The sequence below is a fragment of the Alosa pseudoharengus genome, unplaced genomic scaffold (genome assembly GCF_046254945.1).
Source record: "Alosa pseudoharengus isolate Yale_2024_CS ecotype anadromous, Long Island Sound unplaced genomic scaffold, YU_APseudo_1.1 YU_APseudo_1.1_scf_14, whole genome shotgun sequence".
Classification (NCBI taxonomy): Eukaryota; Metazoa; Chordata; class Actinopteri; order Clupeiformes; family Clupeidae; genus Alosa; species Alosa pseudoharengus.
Genome location: NW_027468609.1, coordinates 7,798,973 through 7,812,241, shown reverse-complemented (window position 1 = coordinate 7,812,241; position 13,269 = coordinate 7,798,973). Strand labels below are relative to the sequence as shown.

The 13,269-nt window shown below is 45.8% G+C and overlaps 1 protein-coding gene across 5 annotated transcripts in view; it reads left to right on the top strand.

Moving 5' to 3' along the window:
* The window catches only part of sec16a (SEC16 homolog A, endoplasmic reticulum export factor), a 19,283-nt gene extending 7,973 nt beyond the window's left edge, over positions 1–11,310 (top strand). For 2 of the 5 annotated variants that reach the window (XM_076283690.1, XM_076283688.1), the window contains exons 9-31: positions 465–526; positions 925–1,063; positions 1,264–1,503; positions 2,548–2,645; positions 2,745–2,826; positions 2,942–3,059; positions 3,304–3,415; positions 3,556–3,661; positions 4,091–4,231; positions 4,514–4,627; positions 4,878–5,058; positions 6,254–6,825; positions 7,026–7,073; positions 7,301–7,468; positions 7,710–7,781; positions 7,901–7,957; positions 8,119–8,248; positions 8,460–8,609; positions 8,731–8,822; positions 9,001–9,054; positions 9,319–9,378; positions 9,920–9,973; positions 10,431–11,310. In XM_076283690.1, coding sequence (XP_076139805.1) covers positions 465–526; positions 925–1,063; positions 1,264–1,503; positions 2,548–2,645; positions 2,745–2,826; positions 2,942–3,059; positions 3,304–3,415; positions 3,556–3,661; positions 4,091–4,231; positions 4,514–4,627; positions 4,878–5,058; positions 6,254–6,825; positions 7,026–7,073; positions 7,301–7,468; positions 7,710–7,781; positions 7,901–7,957; positions 8,119–8,248; positions 8,460–8,609; positions 8,731–8,822; positions 9,001–9,054; positions 9,319–9,378; positions 9,920–9,973; positions 10,431–10,496 — 2,916 coding nt within the window. In that variant the 3' untranslated portion in view covers positions 10,497–11,310. The remainder of the gene's footprint in view (positions 1–464; positions 527–924; positions 1,064–1,263; positions 1,504–2,547; positions 2,646–2,744; positions 2,827–2,941; positions 3,060–3,303; positions 3,416–3,555; positions 3,662–4,090; positions 4,232–4,513; positions 4,628–4,877; positions 5,059–6,253; positions 6,826–7,025; positions 7,074–7,300; positions 7,469–7,709; positions 7,782–7,900; positions 7,958–8,118; positions 8,249–8,459; positions 8,610–8,730; positions 8,823–9,000; positions 9,055–9,318; positions 9,379–9,919; positions 9,974–10,430) is intronic. The other 3 variants (XM_076283689.1, XM_076283692.1, XM_076283691.1) reach the window with 3 other exon arrangements.
* Positions 11,311–13,269: the final 1,959 nt, after the last annotated feature.

Genomic DNA, 13,269 nt, shown 5'->3' with positions numbered 1-13,269 from the left:
AGACAGGCACTCTCCTCAGCCATCACAGTTGCTGTGCTGATGCAGCTTCACATGTGCTCATAGCATCATTTTCTCGCTAATGCCTCCCTATCTCAGGGTACAAGATCCCTGTGTTTGGACTGGTGATAGTATTGGTGAGGTTGACTGTTGAGGTCTTGCTGGTGTAGGAGCTCACGTGTGCAGGTGCACCCAATGTTGAGTTGGCATTAATCCCTTATGAAACTCCTGTCTGGCTCCTAAATGGCTTTAGGTAGCACTAAGAAGCTAATGATGATTAGCTGTGCTGCTGCAGTAGTAGTAGTAGTAGTGAATAACACTAATATTCTGTAATACTGTTAATCTGTAATGTTAAGGGTTTTCCTGTTGCTTATGCAGTCTAAAGCCAATAAGGCGGTTCTGTTGTCAGTCTGGATTGGTTGGCTGGCTGATTGTTTTTGGCTGACAAGCCCTGGTTGTCGTTTCAGACGCTGATGCAGGATTCTCCGGAGCAGACAGAGCTGCGTGCATTCCCCGGACCTCTCATCAAGTGAGTCACACAACAGCAGTAAGCCTCACAGATACTCACACATATAAACACACACTACAGCAATAACCTTCACAGATACTCACACATATATAAACACACACTACAGCAATAACCTTCACAGATACTCACACATATAAACACACACAACAGCTGTAAGCCTCACAGATACTCACACACGTAAACGCACACAACAAGCACACAAAATAATTATCCAACCACACAATGGAGGCAACACATCAACACAGATGACAGGCTCATATTACTTACTTAATCTTTTTCATTCTCTGTGGAACAAAATGATGGACACTGGCCATATACGCACACCAATTGTTTTACCAGGAGCCCTTACTATTTCTCTGACTACACTTGGTGTTGTTGTTGCTTGTACGTCTGTGTAGGGAGGAGACACATAAAGTGGATGTTATCAAGTTTGCCCAAAACAAGGCCATGGAGTGCATGCGCAGTGATAACCTTATTGACAAGTATTCCGCCTGCCTTATCTGGGAGTTCATCACCTTGATGTGCCGACAAAATGGGGTAAGGTTGTCCTAGGTATTCCACTCATAACAACTCTACTAATAACAGTGATACATGGAACAAGTAACAAGAGTAAAGATTTTCATATTTGTATTCCCAGAGCAGTCATTTGCAAGAGAATTATTTGCAGTAAGACTAACAATTGTTAAGGTGTGCATGTACGAGTATCTAAACCTGTCCTTTGTAATTGTTCTGTCCAGACCGTTGTGGGCACAGACATTGCTGACCTCCTGCTTCGCGAGCACCGCTCGGTGTGGCTGCCCGGCAAGTCTCCCAACGAGGCCAACCTGATCGACTTCACCAACGAGGCCCTGGAGCAGCCTGAGGAGGCGGAGCAGGGCGCACTCTCCCTCATCTCCGACACCTTTATGAGCGTGCCCGAAAACATCGGCAAGGAGACGGAGCGCTTCCGCGAGCTGCTGCTGTTCGGACGCAAAAAGGTAGCTTAGTCGTTAGATTTATTGCATCCCTGCAGAAGATCAGGTTTTGCCTGAAAGGGCTTATTCTGTTGCCATTATTTTGACCGCTGCTAGTGTAGCATATTGGAATAATTGTCAAATTTTTTTATTTTATTTTTTTCCAATTTTTGGTCAACGATTCCCGGGTCATCGAAACACCGGGGAACATGACACTTGGTGGGCATATAGCCCCACTAGATTTATTTTAGAAAATAAGCGTTTGGTGCGCAGGGGTTGCGGGGGTGGGGGGTTGTTGGTTGTGGCCCCCGGGCACAAAACACTGGTCTTCTGGGACCCCTGAAACCTGGTAAAAATGCAGTTATTGCTCAATAACCGCCTAAACCATAGCACCCAAGATGAAAATGTTTATGGTATGTTTTGTCTCAAGTGCCCGCATCAACCTAGTCCATAATCACTCATTTGTGATCTGCAACCGCCAGTAAAAAATGAAAATGCAACAACATTTCGCTTTAATCGCCTCTATCTTCAGTTGAGATGTTCTGAACTGCACCAAATTTCATGAGTATGATTACGAACACACACACACACACACACACACACACACACACACACAAACACAAACAAACACACACAAGCAAACACACACACTCCCACAGTAGCACAAACACAGGTACATTGGAAATGGGCTTCAATGGCCTCTTGGCCAGATGGACCTGCAGAGCAAATCCCAAATTTGCCAAAGGTTCGTATGGGTATTCCCAGGCTAGGATATGAGACAAAGGCTAGGAGATAGAGACAGATAGACAAGCCTGATTTAGCTTTTTGTGGAGACAATGTGCAGAACTGAGCGGCGGCCATATTATGCACCACTATGCGGTACATCTAGTTAGTTTAGGATGCGCTGGAAATCCATCATGGATGACTGCCAGTGACTCAATCCTCAGCCTTCTCAATGTGTGTGTCTGTGTGTGTCTGTGTGTGTGTTTGTGTGTGTCTGTGTGTGTCTGTGTGTGAGTTTGTGTTTGTGTGTGTGTGTGTGTGTGTGTGTGTGTGTGTATCTGTTAGGATGCCCTGGAGTCAGCCATGAAGAACGGTTTGTGGGGTCATGCTTTGCTGTTGGCCAGTAAGATGGACAGCAGGACTCACGCCAGAGTCATGACCAGGTACGTACAGTACATACGCTCCTATACATTACTGCTTTCCGAAATGCGAATAAAGACGATAAGAATGTATGAATGTATGGATGTTTTTGTGTTTCTCAGGTTTGCCAACAGTTTACCCATCAATGACCCACTTCAGACTGTTTACCAGCTCATGTCTGGTAGGATGCCAGCTGCAGCTACAGTAAGTGTGTGTGTGCGTGTGTATGTGTGTGTGAGAAAGTCACAGTGTCATGTAACATTTTCTCTTTAACCATCTGTCCCCTCTTCTTCTCTTGTCTCCTCTGTCTGCCCTTCAGTGTTGCGGTGATGAGAAGTGGGGCGACTGGCGCCCCCACTTGGCCATGGTGCTGTCCAACCTCACCCACACGGTGGACCTGGACATGCGCACCATCGCCACCATGGGCGACACGCTGGGTGAGTGAGCCCGGTCCTGTGCTCTGGACGCGCCACAACACAATAGCACTCACACAGGCTATTATTTATCACCATTATTCTCCAACCACGACTCAGCAAATTGACAGCCATTGCATCTAAATAGACAGTAGGCAAAATACGCTGGACCAAAGCACATGTGTATTATTTGTCTGCATGTCAGAAAAGTGTGCATTTGGATTGAGCGTGCCTGTTTTTGTGTGTGTATCTGTGTATCTGGTTGTAGCCTCCAAGGGACTGGTGGATGCGGCTCACTTCTGCTACCTGATGGCTCAGGTGGGGCTGGGAGTGTTCACCAAGAAGAGCACCAAGATCGTGCTGATTGGCTCCAACCACAGGTATGCTGGCTCGCTCAGTCTCCCACACACACACACACACACACATGTAGGCTGTGGGAAATTGGTGGATTGCAGATGAAGACGGTGATGGTTGGCTGGAGTGACCCAGAGCTGTCCTCTTCTGTCTCCTCCTCTCTCAGCTTGCCGTTTGAGAAGTTCTGCTCGTCCGAGGCCATCCAGCGCACGGAGGCGTACGAGTATGCCCAGTCCCTGGGCTCTCAGCCACTCTGCCTGCCCAACTTCCAGGTACGTGTGTGTGTGCGCGCGCTAGTGTGTGTGTGTGTGTGTGCTTTTGCTTGTGTTTGCGTGCGCTAGTGTGTGTGAGTGTGTGCATGCTAAGTATGAAGATAGTTGACAGTACTGTGCCACACATTATTTTCTGAGAGCTGCTATTTGGAGAATTGCTAGAAAGTATAGTCTTTATGTGCTGCCAACATTATGTGACCAGCATAGTCAGTGTTGTACTTAATTTTGAGTGCCGAGTTTCTGCTTTTGAGAGTTTGGATGCTTGGAATGTATATAGCAATCAGGCTCACTGTACTAAGTGAGTTACATACTCTTTACCAGTTTCATAGCATACCATGCTTTAACTAATTGGGCTTGTGTTGAACGTGCCTATGAGACATTACATTTTTGAGCTGTTTAACCTGTGTGTGTATGTGTGTTCTCCACCAGGTGTTCAAGTTCATCTATGCGTGCCGCCTTGCTGAGACTGGGCTCTGTGCCCAGGCTTTCCATTACTGCGAGGTCATCAGCCGAGCTCTGCTGACACAGTCACACTACCACTCAGTGGAGTTCATCGGCCAGCTCATAGAGGTACACACACACACCCACACACGCACACAGATATGCATCAGTGGACCACTGACCACCACTGAGTTATACATCTCTCACTCACTCACTCACTTACTCACTTACTCACACACACACACACACACACACACACACACACACACACACACACACACTGACCATGTTAAAACGTTATCTCAGGTATACACTGTCAGATATTTAATCAGTGCTTGTTGGCAGATATCTTATGTTTGCCCGTTCTTGGTCTGCTCAGTAACAGGTTCCTGGTTGTGTGTTTGATTGCAGATGTCTGCTCGGCTGCGGTTCTATGACCCTCAGCTGAAGGAGAAGCCCGAGCAGGAGCTCTTCCTAGAGCCGGACTGGCTGTTGCACCTGCGGCAGTTGGACAGACAGATCCAGGTCAGCATCTCTGTCCCTCTGCCCCATGTCCCCTGTGGTGGAGTCCTCCTGGGTGTTTACATCCGAGCTGACAGCAGGATGTTTGTTTATGATTGTGTGTCTGTGTGTCTGTGTGTCTGTGTCTGTGTCTGTGTGTGTGTGTGTGTCTGTGTGTGTGTGCGTGTGCGTGTGCGTGTGCGTGTGCGTGCGTGCGTGCGTGCGGAAGACTCCTTTTGTGTGTGTTGGACTAATGTGTTGTGTGTCCCTGCAGGGAGGGGAGATCACGTTCAGGGACCGGGGGACGCCCCAGCTCTACCCCTGCTCCTCCCCCAGCTCTGAGGAGCCCCCTACCCCGCCCAACGCCTCCACCCACACCCCCGACTCCTCCAACCCGCTGATGGCCACTCTCATGCCCGGGGCTCCAGTGCCTGCTGTCCAGCTCATGCCACCAGGTACGACACACACACACACACACACACACACACACACACACACACACACACACACACACACAGTCTTTCATTCTCACATTTCTCCATTCATACACACCACGGCATGTCATCTGTGTTGCCATCTGTTGGGTTAGGAGGAAAGTTGGTTGCATACCCTTGACCTGAATGGAGTCGGGTGCATTTTACCTGAAACAAAGTGATAAAGAAAAAGCCACTAGTGAGAGCGCATTGCTTAAATCCTACTATTGGATTTGGGGATTGCGTCTCACAGTACCCATTACAAATCTTTATCATGTCATATCATTTACACCAGGGGTGGCTAACCAGTGCAGCATGAAGAGCCAAATTTTTTTCCCACACAACTCAAAAGAGCCGCACAACAAAAAAAGATGGCCACACTACAACAGCGACTTAGGCCTACAGTTTAAATAGATCTTCTCTTTTCATTTAAAGTGAGACACTTGGCACACATGACACACATCACAAATTCCCCCTCACTGAATGACTTATTAGCATGAGAAATGCTCCAATGTAACAACTGATATGCTACCAATGTGACCGTCAAATGTTCCGTCTAGTGTTCAGTACATTAAAAGAAAATACACAAAAAGAAAACGAGTCTGCTTCTGACCTTTACCTTGTACTTGCAAAGGTCAGTGCCTTTGGGAAATGTTCAGGTTTGAAGTTTTATGCATCAGTTAAGTCTGGCATACCAAGTACCAAACTAACGTGTAGAACATGTTTTTTAACGGTGTTATTTAGGTTACGTTGACATTTTAACCAGAAAGGCTATGCTAGCCTACAAAAAAGATGAGTCCTCATTTTTTCCATGTCTGTGTTCCTCTTTCTATTTACGCTTAGCGTCAGGGTTTTCCTGATTGCAACAGTATCATTACACCTGGCTAAAGAAACAAAGTCTGCTTCTTTTGGGGCTTATCCTATCCATAACATGACGGTAAAATTATTTTAATTTAAACATTGCAGCCTAACTATTGGCAGTACTATCAACTTATGAAAAGCATTTTCATTTACTAGAAATATAGGCTATTTAAAAAAAAAAAAAACTCTAAATCCAAGGAGAAGTGAGAACATCAGTTGAGCAGCCGCGAGCCGCACGAGAGGAGGCAAAGAGCCACAGGTTCGCCACCCCTGATTAAGACTCTCACTAACTCATCTCTCGGTTTTCCTGTCCCAGCGCCAGCAACCATTCTGCAGGAAGGTGCGCCCTCTGTAGGCCAGAGCCCCGACGCGGGCGGCTTCTATCCGACCGTGCCCACGCCAACCGTGCCCATGTTCTCCGCCACCTACCAGCCAGACAGCAACTCACCACACGCTGGACCCCCACTAACAAACTCTGAGCAGATGACTCCTCAGATACCCGGTCAAGCACCTGGTCAAATGGCCCCTCCTATGCCAGGGCACATGCCAGGGCAGATGCCAGGCCACATGCCGGGTCAGGTGCCGGGTCAAATGCCGGGTCAAATGCCGGGTCAGATGCCGGGTCAAATGCCAGGCCAAATGCCAGGACAACATCCCTCTCAGATGCCCGGGCAGATGCCGCCTCAAATGCATGGGCAGATGTCTCAGCCTATGCCTGGGCAAATGCCAGGATACATGCCTGGGCAAATGCCAGGGCAGATGTCTCACCCTATGCCCGGTCAGATGCCTCCGCAGATGCCTGGAGGAGAAGGGCCTGCTCCACCCTCTCCTCAGATGCCTCCCTCACAGCCTCCCCAGATGGACTTCTTCGACCACATGGCTCACCTGGTACGGACACCATAACTGTGTGTGTGTGTGGTCAGAAGGGCATGAAGGGATGTGTGTGTGTGTGTGTGTGTGTGTGTGTGTGTGTGTGTGTGGATTTGCGTGTTTGTTGCGGCTGTGGTTGTACTCATACTTGTGTATGCGCTTGCAGTAGCTTGTGTGTTGTGCATGTGGAAGAACTGAATGGAAACTTGTTTTCTCAGGGTACGGGCAGGAGATCCAGGACCACCTCGCAGTCTTCTATGCATATGGTTAGCTAGACTCCTGGATGTGTTTCTTTCTTTGAGTGTGTGTGTGTGTGTGTATATGTTTGAGCAATCGCTTTGATGGTACATTTTCGATTGGGTGAATGTTGCACTGGCAGCAGGATGCTGTTTTTTTTAATTTTTTATTTTATTTAATTCTTTACTTAAAACAATCTAATGTGCTAGTTGTAATTCACAACTTCCCCTCTCTCATTGGCTGTCTTTGCATGCAGGGGCCAGGCCGTCGTTCGCGGACAACATCCGAGTCGTCCAACCACTCGACCGGACGTGAGCGAAGCAGCTCATTGGTTAACCAGGGCTCTCCCCCCCCACCCCCCATCCCAGAGGCGCCGCCTGCACAGGAAGCTTCTAAGAAAAGCAAGAAAGAGTCACCAAAAAAGGTTCTCACAAATACACATTCTAACATAGGCAAGCCATGCACAGGTTGAAGATTGATTGATATGTTATGCTAATGATTTAGACTTCCAAAACAATCAATCAATCTATCAGTTGATAGCGATCTATATTGATAGCAGTATGCAACATTGCCCTGTTTCACACTGGCATTATACAGTAGAGGAAAGGCAGCTGTGTCTGGCGTATGAACATGACTATATTAGTGTGTCTTATGTTTGCTGTTAGGGCGGTGGATGGTTCACTTGGCTTTACTCAAAGAAGAATGAAGCCCACCTCCCTGATGACAAACATAAATCTGTGAGTTCCTTCTTTCTCTATCTGCTTGTTTACTTTTGTCACCTTAGCAACAGTTTCCACGGGACTCTGCATCTGTCTCCAGTGTCTCTTTTTTCTCATGGGATTTAATGTTGTTTCAGATCGTCTGGGACGAGAAAAAGCAGAAATGGGTGAATCAGGATGAGCCGGAGGAGGAGGTGTGTGTGTGTGTGCGTGTGCGTGTGCGTGTGCGTGTGCATGCGTGAGTTTTGGTTTATCAGTGTTACGTGTTTAGTTACCATGCCATTTTTTGTATGTATTTATTTATTTGTTTGTTTGTTTGTTTGTTTGTTTATCTGTTTATTTTTTTCTGTTGCAGTATAAGCCCCCTCCTCCACCCCCATCCAGTTTTCCCAAGATGGCTCCAGCCGCAGGGCCTGGTCCTGGACCTGGTCCCTGTGCCAGACCAGGCTCTGGGCCACCGGTCAACATGTTCTCCAGGAGAGCTGGTGAGACCCACACCAGAACTCCTCTCATTACACACAGTATAAACACAGCTGTGCTGGCTAGACTCTAGGTGCAATAGGTGGATTAGGAAGTGAATTATTTGTGTGTTTTACTGAATTACTGTGATCTCGTGTGTGTATTTAGTAGTAGATTAACTGATAATTAATGATTAATCTGATTAATCCTGTGTGTGTGTGTGTGTGTGTGTGTTAGGCACCAAGAGCCGCTATGTGGACGTGTTGAACCCAGGCAGAGGGGGTGGTGGTGGTGCGCCTGCTCCCATGCCTGCTCCTATGCCGGCTGACCTTTTCGCTCCTCTTGCCCCTATGCCCATACCACCCAACCTATTTACCCCAAATGCAGGTGAGTGTGAGTGCGTGTGGGTGTGTGAGAGAGGGAGAGAGTGAGCGAGTGCTTTCAAGAGTGAGGGAGACAGAGAGAAAGAGAGAGTGTGTTTCTATTAAATCTGCTTGTATTTCTGCAGCTGAAGAACCACAGCCGGCAGAGGGGAACACGGCTGATGGTGTGAACCAGAGTCAGAACCAGAGTCAGAGTCAGAGTCAGAGTCAGCCTCAGGTGAATATACGGTGAAGATGGAACATACATACCACTTACCTACGGCACTTGTGCTGTTTTCGCTGGATTTGGTGTGTTGAGTCATCCCTCCCCCTCTCTGTCTCTCTCCCTCTTTCTTTCTCCTATCTCTCTCTCTCTCTCTCTCTCTCTCTCTCTCTCTCTCTCTCTCTCTCTCTAGATGTTTAATCCCACTCTGCTGCCTCAGTGTCCAGAGGGATCTCAGTCTGGGGAGGTGAGCTTGTGTGAATGCACCCCATCTGCTTCCTTTTACCACACAAATGCTGACGCTCACACACACACACACACACACACACACACACACACACACACACACACACACAACAAAGTACTTGAATCAGAGCATGTGTGTGATGGCCTGGATTGTAAATCTGAAATGCTATGAGGTGTGTAATCGGGGATGAGCATGCCATTGATTTGGGCTTGTGTGTGTTTGTGTGTGTGCGCGTGCGTGTGTGGTTGTGTGTGTATCTTTTAGCTGTCCAGATCTAGTTCAATGAGTTCTTTATCACGTGAAGTGAGTCAGCACTTAAATCAGGTATCTAAATCTGGGTTCCCTCATTTACATTGTCTGTCAAACACACACACACACACACACACACACACACACACACACACACACACGATATACATCAGTCTATGGACATAACACCCTCATCCCTAACATCCACAAGCTTGGTGCTCCTATATCCAACAATACTCCATTAACTCACCTTTACGCCTCTAACACTGTTAACCTGTGCTTTTAACGCTCTATGGTGTTTTAAGCTCCCAACATCGTCTTCCAGGCAGCGCTGCCACCATCGACTTAAAGGCCCCTAACCCTAACCTTAACCCATGCCTAACCCTAGCGCATTCCAGGCAGCGCTGCCTTGAAAACAACGTTGGAAAACACCAAGAAACGCTTTTAACTGGCTAAGCGCTTAACCAATAAGCTCATTCTGTTGCTCTGCTCCTGTCTCACCCCCATCATCAACAACCAATCACCTTATGCATGCGACATCGTCATAACCAGTGTGGGAGTGTGAGGATCAGGTGGTGGTTGTATTGTAACCGTTGTTATGATAATTCTGTTTCAGCAGGCCCCACCAGCTGGAGGCGTTACCTTCTATAACCCCGCCCAATTTGCACAGGTAATGTGTGCAAATGATGGAGAATTTTTGTGTACTAAGCCTGCTAGCATGGTCAAAGGTGGTTGAATAAATCTACAGAAATGTATCAAACTGCATGTAAGGGTTGACGCATAATTGAAGTTGTAATCATTGCAGAGAGCTCAGACAAGGTAGGTGTTGAAAATCAAAAAATGCGTAACACATACAAATCCTCCCCTTTCTTTCTTTCACCCCTCTCTCGTTTCTTTCTTTCTTTCACCCCTCTCTCCTTTCTTTCTTTCACCCCTCTCTCCTTTCTTTCTTTCTTTCACCCCTCTCTCCTTTCTTTCTTTCACCCCTCTCTCCTTTCTTTCTTTCACCCCTCTCTCCTTTCTTTCTTTCTTTCACCCCTCTCTCCTTTCTTTCTTTCACCCCTCTCTCCTTTCTTTCTTTCTTTCACCCCTCTCTCCTTTCTTTCTTTCTTTCACTCCTGTCTCAGGCTCCAGTGCCCACGCGTGTCGGGGGACGCCTGGGTGGACAAAGAGAGTACCCCACCCTCAAGTGACCGTTGCTGCTCCTCACAAGGGCTTCATAACGCTGCGAAATATTTCGTTCATTCATCAATTCATTTTAAACCTTAATCATCATGCCTTCCCCTCCCCGATACTCGTGTCCTGCTCATCTGTGTCTGCTTTGATTTAATTCTTTTTTTTTTTTTGTCTGGAGCCATGAATTTGTGTGTGTGTGTGTGTGTGTGTGTGCGCGAGTGAGTGAGTGAACGAGTGGGTAGAGCCTGCCAGTCAGGGTTTTGTTATGTGCAATAATGATCACTAGTAGACTGCATTCTTTGATTTTTTTTTTTTTTTTTTTCCTTTCTGTTCTGTCTGGCCATTTCAGGTGTGTGAGTGTGTATTAAGTATGTGGTGGGTTAAGACAGCAAGGGCTAATGCTCCTGCTGTGCTTACAGTGTTGGGAGTGTTAATCTCTTTTTACATATTTATAAAACGTTTTGTCCCTGGGAGAAAGCTTTGCCATGTCTTTCTCACCCAATCACAGTCAAAAAGACTTCCATCTCATCCAGAAGATTGTCTTATCTTCCCATGAACTTTCTCTAATCACCTCATCACCGCTCCTTTTATTTTATTTTATTTTATTTTATTTTGTTGATTGTGATTTTTTGTGTGTTTGGTGTCTCAACCCCTCTCATCCCTGTATTTGAGTAGAGATGGATTGTGGTATTCCATAAACCCAAAGTATCGCTGTGTTTGAAGGAACAGGAGATCAACTTTCTTAGATGTTTAGAATTGACTGTAAAATTATTGACAAATGTAAAAGAAAGTGATAATAAAGATATTTTTGCTCTTTAGTACTTTGAAAAATGGCCTTGTGCAATTTCTCATGTCTGTTGGTTTTGTAAATATACTGGTCAATATGGCCAATTGGTCAGTAGAAAACCTTGATGTATTGCTTATTTAGAACCCCGGCTTCATAGCTTAATGCCCCATTATGCAAGAACTTTATTTACCCAACATCGTCACTTTTAGACATACTAGGTAGTCCAATAGACATTTTAATGGTGCTACCTCAGGCTGGAAAGTACACAACATGTAGGCCATTCTTACACACAAATTGTGACCAATGTCCAGGGTTCCCACGGGTCATGGAATTATCATGGAATTTTAGAAATTCTGTTCCAAACATGGAAAGTCAGGGAATTTTATATTTTTTGGGGCAAAGTCATGGAATGTTGTTGTAGCAGTTTAAAATGTACTTGCCAAAATACATGAATACAAATATACACCAATTCTGTGTGGAAATATATCTGTTTATTAACTTTACTGCTTGCTTGAGTAGCCCAATAGCTAGGATGCAATTCATGAAAATTGGGCACTTCTGGATAAGTTTTTTATTTTTGGCTGGGTGTTAGGTATAGGCCTAAGGTTTTAAAAAATCCATGGATACAAGTTGGGGTGGCCCCCCTAGTGGCAGTTATCCATAATATCCAAAATGGCCCCCGCCGAAAAGAGAAAAGGTTATATCTCGGCTTCCTTTAGTCTTAAATTGTTAATATAATGTATTTTCTCTACTTTGTTTGATACAAGGAATCCAATTTTGATATGTTCTGCTTATTTTAAGTCAATTTCCATGTATAGCCATATTTAGCTCATAAACTCAATATCTGAAAAAGTCACATTGAAATACTCAGGTCCCTAGACCCATATTTTTACCTCCAAGGTATGCTTTTCTTTGTCGAATGGACAGGTCACTATCACTATAGTGTCAAAAATCACGTGTTGTAGGGGGTGTTGTGGCACAACAGGCTACAGCGCTCATACCATATACAGGTCCAAGTGCCCACAGGGACCCAGGTTCGAATCCGACCTGCGTTCATGTCCCGGTCCCACCCCATCTCTCCTCCACTCACTTCCTGTCTCACTCTTCACTGTCCTATACAAATGAAGGCAAAACACCCTTAAATAAACACAACTTCAGAACTATGCCACAGTGAAAAGTTATATTAGGCTTTTCACCATGTTAAGGGTCAATATTACATTTTAGTCAAATAACACCCAAAAAAAATACACTGCACTCTTTAAATACTTAAACATCATGTATTATTCAAAGATTTGTTGTTTCACTCTTCATCATTACAGCCTTCCTCACACTTGCACAATGTGGTACAGCAAAGTCCAGCTCAGTGGCACTTACAGTTGCCCATACAGGCAACCACACAGCCACAGTTGAGGAGGAGTGAGCATCCCTGGCATCTTCCAGATCTGTCCAATATGGCACCCAGACTTTGGTTCTGTCATTCCATTCCCAACCCCACTTACTGGGGTCTGGAATCTCTGGAGTTTTGGAGAGGGACTAACCTGACTCCGCCAGATGAATTGCTTCGCATTTGCTCCGCATATCCATCTGGGAACTTTCCGTTGGAGAACGTTTGAAAAAGGGGCGAAAATACTGGTTAGCTGATTGGATAAAGCATCTGTCTATCACCACCTATGTTGGTCGGTCCAAATAACCCATCAGATAAACGAAGCGTTCTTCTAATGCCATTTTTTAACATACAAGTTAGATAAGTAGCTAACATTAAAGTTTTTTAACTTACTATTTGTATGTGACATGAACAGGCTACCCGTCTGAAGAAAGCATATTCCTTCTCGTTAAGTAACTAAGATTCAGTGCTACCAAACACTAACGAATTGGCGGATGTCTGTGTCTTCATTCCTCCCAGCTACATTGCAGAGACTCCTAGCTTCCCCAGGAATACTAAAATATATTCGGATAAAACTTCAGCGATAGCTATGCTCATCTCATCCGTGGAAGTCGCCATG